Source organism: Quercus robur, chromosome 12 (assembly GCF_932294415.1).
Source record: "Quercus robur chromosome 12, dhQueRobu3.1, whole genome shotgun sequence".
In the NCBI taxonomy this organism is placed as follows: Eukaryota; Viridiplantae; Streptophyta; class Magnoliopsida; order Fagales; family Fagaceae; genus Quercus; species Quercus robur.
This window is the reverse complement of record NC_065545.1, coordinates 31,681,106-31,690,944: the sequence shown is the minus strand read 5'-3', so window position 1 is coordinate 31,690,944 and position 9,839 is coordinate 31,681,106. Positions and strand designations below refer to the sequence as shown.

Here is a 9,839-nt window from a genome sequence, read left to right as displayed (position 1 = left end):
ACACATGTAGCTTATAAAATAATAATAAATATTTAATTCTATTATGGTCACATCAACAATTTTAATAATAATAAAATATTATATATATAAATATATATATTTATATTTATATAAATAATAAAAAGCCATCTCCCGGAGAAAAAAGAAAATTGAAAGGGTGAGAATTTATTATAAAAAATAAAGATAAAAAAAAAATCCCCAACTTTTCTTGGGGTTTCTTGGCAACCAGACAAACAAGAACACCCTTATCAAGCATGTTTAGAGTTTAGACATCATCTATGACTATCAAACAATATTTCAAATCTAAAATTTTATTTAAGAATATTTTCCAGATCTGTTACTGTAAATTGCTTATACTCCCTCTCTCCCCGCTAATCAATATCAAGATATTTATCAATTTGACCATAAATTAAAAATAATAAGACCAAATTTACTACCAAAAAAAAAGGTATTTTAGCAAAATAAAAAAAGAATGAACATGTTTTCAAAAAAAAAGAATGAACATGGACGGTCGGTAAAACAGTTGCGAATTGTGAATTTTCTTTTCCTGCTCAAGTTACATGCCTGTAACATAATACACATGACGACCGTATATTCCCCAAACAAATTAACGACTCCAAAACCGACCTCTCTTCTTTCTTTCTTTTATTCATCTGCCATAAATAAATCGGCAAACAAAATGCCAACAACAACAATTCAAATGCAATGCCACCTCCCCATACCACAGCCACCTGCGCCCCACCCACTCACATCTCGCCACGTGGCCGTGATCGGTGCCGGCGCCGCAGGCCTAGTAACTGCCATAGAGCTCCGCCGCGAGGGCCACAGCGTGGTTGTTTTCGAACGAGGCGACCAGGTTGGCGGCACCTGGGTTTACACCCCGAAAATAGAATCCGACCCGATTGGATTCGACCCGGCCCGGACCAAGATCCACTCCAGCCTCTACAAGTCCCTCCGCACCAACCTCCCCCGAGAGTGCATGGGCTTCCGGTGCTACCCGTTCGTCGCCAAAGACGACCCGGGCAGAGACCCGAGACGGTACCCGGGTCACCAAGAGGTTCTGTGGTATCTGCAGGACTTCACGCGCGAGTTCAGGATTGATGAGCTGGTGAGGTTCGAAACGGAGGTAGTGCGCGTGAGATTGGTGGAGGAGGAGAAATGGAAAATAAAATCAAAACAGAGGTCAGGCAAAGATGAAACGGAGATATTCGATGCCGTTGTAATATGCAACGGCCACTACACCGAGCCTCGTGTGGCTCAAATTCCGGGTACTTTGTAACATCAAAAATTGAGTTTAGTCAGTACTCAGTAATCAGTATTAGTGTGTAAATAAATATGATTATATATTTATTTATTGTGTGTTTGTGGCAGGAATAAATGAGTGGCCTGGGAAGCAAATGCATAGCCACAATTATCGTGTTCCAGAGCCTTTTCGAGATCAGGTTTGGAATTGGAATAAAATTTTGCTTGCATTGCATATTCCATATTATTAGTTAGATTTACACAATCGATGGAGAGAGTGGGGACCATGCTAATCTCTCATTCTTGATTATCCAACCAAAAAAAAGGTGCTATAGCCTATAGCCTATAGCCTATAGGACCTTTAATAGTGACGAGCTTTTCACGTTACAGCTCAGGTCTTTTATCCGGGAGATCATTGTATGAGTAAATGAGTGCAAAGCAATTGCCCACTTGACATAAATGTGAACATTACTAATCAATGTCATCTTCATAGTGTTTACACCATAATTCAATCAGCAATTGCCGGGTTATTCTCTTTGGCACTGTGCCATATAAAATTAAGTTTTTTTTTCCAACAATCACTGAATTGTTTGATTTGTTTTAAGTTTGCAGACATTATTGGAACAAGATTGTTACTTTTGTCAGGAGTTAGATTAGGATGAGGATTCACATTCCTGATGACAATCCTATTTTGGTTGTTCTAGGGGGACCATAATTCTTTGTTGGATTGCATTGACACATTTTATTATCTGATTCTCCTTTATCCTCTCTAGTCTCCTTTGGAGGCATATCTTATGTCATTGAATAAACTGCGGGGCTTCTATCTATTTATCTTTATACAAGAAAAAGCCTCTTCCATTTAGCTCTCCAAATTCCAAGTATAATGGGATGTTCTATATTGCAACAAACCGGAGTTTGGACTGACGATAACCGCATGAGTAATTCCCATCTTAAAATTTGAAGTACATAAGACATTTAGCTACAGAAATTCTGTGAATTCACTTAACACAGAAAACTTTACTAACTTGATTTTTGGAGAAACCTACAAATGTGTTGAAACCACGTAAAAACTTTACTAATGTGATGGCATAACATTTCAGGAATGCTGCGACAGAAAAAGGGTTTGTATTTTATTTTAAGAAAATGAATATTCTACTGAATTGTTATACATTTGAATTTGAATTTGAATTAGGGATTCTGTAGACAAATATGAGTGATTTAACTAAATATACATCTGATCATGAATGTATTACAAATTATGATGAAGAAGGATGATATAAAATAAATGTGAGATCTAAAAAATTTCTCCTTGGCACCAGTGGTAACTAAGTACTATATGAAGTCACTGCTCATCAATTTATATAAAGTCCCTGTACCTCCTGCTCAACCCAAGTGATTAGCATACCTTACTTATGTCCTGCATCATGCAGGTTGTAGTCTTGATAGGGAGTTCAGCAAGTGCTGTTGACATTTCTCGGGACATAGCAGGAGTTGCCAAAGAAGTCCATGTAGCAGCTAGAAGTGTTGCAAATGAAACATCTGGAGAGCAGTCTGGCTATGATAATATGTGGCTTCATCCCATGGTAATAGTCCTTACCCCTGGCGAGAATTTCGTGGCTATCATGAGAAGTCCATAAAGTAATTGACTTGATTCTATGAAAAGTTTACTATAAAGCTCTAATCTAAATCAGATTGATGCAGATAGAAAGTGTGCATAAAGACGGAACTGTGTTTTTCCAAGATGGGAGCTTTGTCCATGCTGACATCATTCTACACTGCACAGGGTATGCTGCATACTCCATTAATTTGGCTTTAGCTTGGATTTAGGACCAAAATTTCTTTAAACAAAGTTTCTTATTGAATGCAAAATTCGTGAATGAACCAAACACGATACAGAAAATAATAATAACAATAAGTTGTTTATCTTTCTTAAGGTACAAGTATCATTTTCCTTTTCTTGAAACAAATGGCATTGTGAATGTGGATGACAACCGTGTGGGGCCACTGTACAAGCATGTTTTCCCACCAGCCCTGGCCCCATGCCTTTCATTTGTTGGGTTACCATGGAAGGTTTATCCCTACTTATAATAGTATGCCCTTATTTTGGTTGGATCTTTAATTTAATCTTATCAAATGGCGGAAGTAGATCTTTATATGTTGTTTGTGCCAGGTTGTTCCTTTCCCTATGTTTGAACTCCAAAGCAAGTGGATAGCTGGTGTTTTGTCTAACCGATTTGCACTTCTAACACAAGAGAAGATGATGGAAGATGTTGAAGCTTTCTACTCATCACTTGAAGCTTCTGGCGTGCCTAAGCGATATACTCATAACATGGGTAGTAGTCAGGTAAATTTGGCCTCCTCAGGTCCATATGTTAGATTTTGATTTATTTATTGATTTATAAGTCATGATACAAGCACAACCTTTTTTGAGGTGGCAAGTTGTTATTGATTTTCACATGGCCCACCGTATATTGACATCACTTTATTATCTACTATTAACTTGCCACCTTAGCAATTACGAAAAAAATTGTGAGAAAGTTATGTCTCTAGAATTATTGTTTATTTACAGTTAGATTGCAAATTTGGTCATCAACCTTTGGCATCTGTTTCAAAATCATCATTATACTTTAAAATGTTTTACTTTAGTCCCTATACTTTCAAAAATTGTTTTCAAAAATCCCTTATGGTCATATAATGGATGCAAATTGACTACGTGGCAAGTCAATTCATGCTAGGGCTGTCTATGGGTTTCTGCCTGCATAAAGTATGGTGGCTAATGACCATTTCAATATAAATGTTGTTAAATGATGCCACACCAGCACAATGAAAGAAGATAAGGGGATCTGAATACTGACCTTTACAAGATAATGGGTTTAGGAAAATTTTTCTTGATTAATAGTAGAAGATCAGCTGAGTTGGACAATGATAAATTTATTTGGCCAGTGAAGGCAATCAAACCTCATTACCTTTAGCCTTGTATATTACATTATATTCATAAAATACGTTGGATCTAATTTTGCAGTTTGAGTACAACAATTGGCTTGCGGCTCAGTGTGGATGTCCTGCAATTGAAGATTGGAGAGTGCAAATGTACAATGCCAGTAGCAAGAACAAACGTGCTCAACCAGAGTCTTACCGTGATGATTGGGAAGACCATCACTTGGTTTTGCAAGCTTGCGAGGACTTCATGAAGTACACCTCACATAAAGTTAGTGACAGGAGTGCTTCTTAGTAATCAAGTTTCAAGACTACTTGTATCAAATGCTGGAACCTGTGTCCTATTCAATCCCTCTGTTTATTGATTCTTCTGAATAATACTGTAAATAAAGAATAATGAGAGAAAGATTGTGATCAGGTATTTGTGAGGGGTGCATTCATCTATTTCCTCCAATTGTAACTGAACAAACCAATATTGAGAGTGCTTAAAATGCTAAAATTTCTGAGTGTATAAAAAACAAGTGCCTATTAACATTTACAATTCATTGCAAGGTGAGTAACCCGTGTGGGGTGATCAGAACCCAAGCTAAAAATGAAAAACTAAATATTGCACCAGCCGGGAATCGAACCCGGGTCTGTACCGTGGCAGGGTACTATTCTACCACTAGACCACTGGTGCTCGATGTTTATTGCTCTGCCAGATACATATGTAAACGTAGTACTTTAATACCTTCGATTATATTAATTTGATCTGATTATTGTTCTTTATTCCTACATCCAATAGTACGATTGTTTCTTTAAGTGAATCAAACTGAACAGCAAAAAACTAAACTTAATTAAATGGCTCTAAGGCATAGTAGAATCTTTAATTGCATTCCTAAATCCAATAGTACGGTTGTTTCTTTCTTTAATTGGGTTTTTAATTGCATTTGTCTACCTATCGGCTTTTATTTTGAATTGAAGCGCAAAGGCATGGTAGAACTAGAATCTACATGCTTACTCTTGTATGTAAACTAGACCTTTAAATAGATGTTCTCCATTGGAACTATAATCAAAAAATACATGTTCGTCAGGTTTTGTTATTCTCGAATCTTTAACAATAAATCACCTAAACACTTGACGATTTATTAGTCGAATCAAAAAAGATGAATCCTTTTTTGGCTCTGGTGTGAATTGGATTCTGATAGCGACAAGTGAAATATACGTAGGCCTGTGCTTTGCCTCAGTTGGTGTACAATCCTGGGGAAGCATCAAATATTGTTTTACGCGTTGCAATGTTGCATGCATAGGGAGAAACTTGGAGGAAAAAGAGGAAGAAAACAAAAAAGAAAAGATAGCTTTCGGCTTTCAATTCCCAGTGATTTTTTACTCTCATCTCATCTCATCTCATGTAGGTGCCTTAAAAGCGGGTGCAGATTTATTTAGATTTGTTAGGGTCCATTTCCCAATCAAAGCTGATGGCTGATGCATGCTTCCCATCCAATTCCAACAAACTAGGCCTATTTTGGTCCCTCTCCGTCGCTTCCCCTAGCTTGACGCACCTGTACTGTTGCTGCATGTACACGACAACCTATATACCCTGCCAAAATTATCATCTCTCTCCAAGATCCCAAATTCCCAATTCACAACCCTTTAAATACTTAAATGTAAAATTCAAAAACTACTAAGAAAAAATAATAATAATCAAAATTTACTCTTTTCCTTGTCAAGGTTTCTGATTTTACAGAGATAAATGTTACGTCTATAATATTTTCATAATAAATCGTAAGTCATAAATTGTTATTGGTTCTGATTTGAACCTACAATTAAAATTATTTTTTTGTCCACTAGCAATAATCCATAACACCATACTACTTAAAATTTGTGGTGAAAAAATTGTAGGTATAATAGTCAAACCCAAAATGCTCAATAATTTTGGGTCAGGCTCCCAATTTACTTGTTAGGATGGATAAGGAATTTCCGACAATGGGAAGGTCCCCAAGAGCCAATCCAGCAGCCAAAGGGGAGGTACTAAGGCCTACACAATGATCCTTTGCCTCGTTTATGTGTTTTCCAAGAAGGACCAAGTAATACTGAGCTGAATCCCCCTATCCCCCTTTAGGTCGTTCCTCTTTGTTCTCTCGTGTATCTCTCCCTCCCCCTTTTTTCCCCAAAAAAGAAAAAGTCCCCCATTTCTTCTCATTTCATTTCCCTTTTATAGTGCACCTCTAGTGGGGTCTCAATGTTGATGTTTCATCCCTTCTGTCATGTGATCTCCACCTCTATTCAAGATTCCTGATTAAGTGGGATCTTTTGATGATTCTCTTGAAACTTGTACATGACACCGAATAGTGCTTGGCAGGCGATTCCCGTAAGGCACTATCTATTTATATCTGCTCGGATGGTCGATGTGGGCCGGGTTGATTACTAAGTAAAGTCCAAAGCCTTTGATCTGGTCCCTCAATGTATAGAGTTCTTCTATCCCACAATAAAATTTCACAATATTTTTATAAGTGAGGGGTCAAACTATCATATGTCAAAATAAAATGAAATAAAAGTTTTTTTAAAATATTACTGGGACCCACCACAACTCAATATAAAGATAATGTAGAAATGTTGTGAGATTTTGTTTAGACTTTCTCATTAAATAAAAACTAGCATGTAACCTATGCAAATGCATGGATTCATTTAAAATTAAACATAATTTTTATTATAAAAATATAAATAATTAGTCAAATTATTTTTAAAAAATAGCATGTAACACATGCATACATATAAATACATTTAAAATTAAACACAATTTCTATCATAAAAATATAAATAATTATTCAAATTATTTTTAAAAAAAGCAAATGTAATTAGTCACATATTAAAATTCTTACCTAAATTTAATACTACTTACGATTTTTTTTTCTAATTTTTAATAAGATAGAACGTGTGGGTGTGGTGATCTTTGTTGTGCAGTGATTTTTATTGAGTATATGTGATTGATTTTTTTTAAAAAAAATTTATAGTTCATTAATATTAGATTTTTAGTATTTTGTACTCATTAACTCACGTGGCACAAAGATTAAAAAACTTAAGTGAATAATTATAGTGTGGTCCCCACATAAATTTAGACACATAATACAAAATTGGATTATAATTTCAATTAATTTTTATTATAAAAATATAAATAATTAGTCAAATTATTTTTTTGAAAATAGCATGTAACACATGCATACATATAGATATATTTAAAATTAAACACAATTTTTATCATAAAAATATAAATAATTAGTCAAATTATTATTTTTAAGTAAATATAATTAGTTACATAATTAGTTACATATTAAAATTCTTACCTAAATTTAATACTACTTATGATCATTTTTTTTTCTAATTTTTAATAATATAGAACGTATGGTGATCTTTGTTGTGCGGTAATTTTTATTGAGTATATGTGATTGGTTTTTTTAAAAAAAAATTATAGTTCATTAATATTATATTCTTAGTATTTTGCATTCATTAACTCACTTAACACGAAGATTAAAAAACTTAAGTGGATAATTATGGTGTGGTCCTCACATAAATTTAGACACAAGATGCAAATTGGATTATAATTTTTATTATAAAAATATAAATTAGTCAAATTATTTATAAAAAAAAAAAAAAAAAAAAATAGCATGTAACACATGCATACATATAGATACATTTAAAACTAAACACAATTTTTATCATAAAATATAAATAATTAGTTAAATTATTTTTTTTTAAGTAAATGTAATTAGTCACATATTAAAATTCTTACTTAAATTTAATACTACTTATGATTAGTATTTTTTCTAATTTTTAATAAGATAAAACATGTGATGATCTTTGTTGTGCAGTGATTTTTATTGAGTGTATGTGATTGGTTTTTTTTTTTAATTTTATAGTTTATTAATATTATATTCTTAGTATTTTGTACTCATTAACTCACTTGGCACAAAGATTAAAAAACTTAAGTGGATAATTATGGTATGGTCCTCATATAAATTTAGACATATGGCACAAAATTGGATTATAATTGCAAATTCTCATAAAATATAAATAATTAGTCAAATTATTATTTTTTAAAGTAAAGGTAATTAGTCACTATTAAAATTCTTACCTAAATTTAATACTACTTGTGGGGCCAAGGAATTTGACAACCCCAGCCCACTTTGTACTGGGCCCAAGGCCCGTGCCGAGAAGGGAGAAATAGCCGAGGACGGACAAAGAAAGCCCAAATGGCCCAGAAACGTTGCCAAGAACGATTGTGTTCTCGGAATCCCAAATCCCAAGAGGAGAAAACAGCACACCGGCAAAGGCAGCCTTCTAGAGCGCCCCCAGGAGAAGGATAAGTACAGTAGGATACCCATAGGCATATGGTGCAGGAGCAATCCAAGGAGAAATTGTCACCTCCGCATTGAATGCGTCCAACTAATGTTCTAGCCGCATTAATGAGAAAATGACTCCTGAACAGTGTGGTCTTGGTTGCCGCAACTCACAAAGGGTTTGGGAAGGTGGCTGATAGGACGAGCACTCGACTAGTGACCTGCATGATCAACAGGTGGAGGGCCAAGATCGACTGGAAAGAAGTATATAATGTGAGAGACCCTCCAAGAATGGGGGCACGGAAAAATATGAGGAAGAAAGAAAAAGGAGGAAGTTGTGGCAGTCTGCATGATCTTGAAAACCCCTGTAACCTAGTACTGAAAGAAGAAGAAGAAGAAGAATACTGAGTTCCTCTGATGAAACACCCGAGGACAAGATTCCATACTTCAACCCATTTCCTTGTTACTCAGCCCACACCTAACTATGTCTAGTGATTGTGGTTCGGACTAAGACCTAGTTCTTAAACTCATTCTCTAAAAATTCATTGTATTGGGCTAATTGGGCTTGAGACCTTTCATCCAATAGAAGGAGCGCTCAAACCCAGTCCCTACACTACTTATGATCATTTTTTTTTCTAATTTTTAATAAGATAGAACATGTGGTGATCTTTGTTATGCAGTGATTTTTATTGAGTTACGTGATTGGTTTTTTTTTTTTTTAATTTTATAGTTTATTAATATTAGATTTTTAGTATTTTGCACTCATTAACTCACTTCGCACAAAGATTAAAAACACTTAAATGGATAATTATGATGTAGTCCCCACATAAATTTAGACATATAGCGCAAAATTGAATTATAATTTCAAATTCTAATTGAATTTTCTCTAAGCTTTACTTCTATATATATATATATATATATATATATATTGTTTACTTACTCTAATGATGGGCTAATACATGTCAACATGTTGCTTTTTATGTTTTTAAATGATCGATGCAATTAAATTCTTTTGATTTCGCTATCCTATATCAAAATTCAAATATGTATTTCCCTTGAGTATTGCTGATGGCTGGTTGTTTATGAGTGATTGAATGCTTTTTTTGACACAAGTTAACCTCAAAAATTATATAATTAACTTCGAAATGTAATTATTATTTCTTGTAACAATTATATGTAATATTCCTTTCACGTGGGATAGATTCTATAAATCTAAAATCCACTCATATTAGAGAAATATTATATGCAACCTTTACACAAAATGTCAGCTCTTACCCAACATAATTGATAGTTGGGGGACTAAATCCATCCACTTCACAAACCCTTGAACAAAAATTTGGGATG

General features: G+C 34.3%; 1 protein-coding gene and 1 non-coding gene across 3 annotated transcripts; one reads left to right on the top strand and one right to left on the bottom strand.

Moving 5' to 3' along the window:
* Positions 1 to 587: 587 nt before the first annotated feature.
* On the top strand, positions 588 to 4,678 carry LOC126709046 (flavin-containing monooxygenase FMO GS-OX-like 4). Of its 2 annotated transcripts, XM_050409122.1 has the most exons (7): positions 596 to 1,268; positions 1,372 to 1,442; positions 2,673 to 2,825; positions 2,944 to 3,026; positions 3,177 to 3,312; positions 3,413 to 3,586; positions 4,265 to 4,678. In XM_050409122.1, the coding sequence occupies exons 1-7, from the start codon at positions 680 to 682 to the stop codon at positions 4,472 to 4,474; spliced, it is 1,416 nt and encodes a 471-aa protein (XP_050265079.1). In that variant the 5' UTR covers positions 596 to 679; the 3' UTR covers positions 4,475 to 4,678. The 2 variants fall into 2 exon arrangements, with proteins under 2 accessions (XP_050265080.1, XP_050265079.1); XM_050409123.1 differs by lacking the exon at positions 4,265 to 4,678 and having other exon boundaries at positions 588 to 1,268; positions 3,177 to 3,332; positions 3,413 to 3,557.
* A 109-nt stretch (positions 4,679 to 4,787) lies between these two features.
* Positions 4,788 to 4,858, bottom strand: TRNAG-GCC (transfer RNA glycine (anticodon GCC)). Its single transcript has one exon. It is a non-coding gene; the product is annotated as a tRNA-Gly (tRNA).
* Positions 4,859 to 9,839: the final 4,981 nt, after the last annotated feature.

Excerpts from the sequence above, each read along its gene's own strand:
- LOC126709046 (XM_050409122.1), top strand. The coding sequence starts at position 680 with ATGCCAACAACAACAATTCAAATGCAATGCCACCTCCCCATACCACAG. Across the intron at positions 3,313-3,412 it reads TTGTTGGGTTACCATGGAAG|GTTGTTCCTTTCCCTATGTT; the intron begins GTTTATCCCTAC and ends TGTTTGTGCCAG. Across the intron at positions 3,587-4,264 it reads ATAACATGGGTAGTAGTCAG|TTTGAGTACAACAATTGGCT; the intron begins GTAAATTTGGCC and ends CTAATTTTGCAG.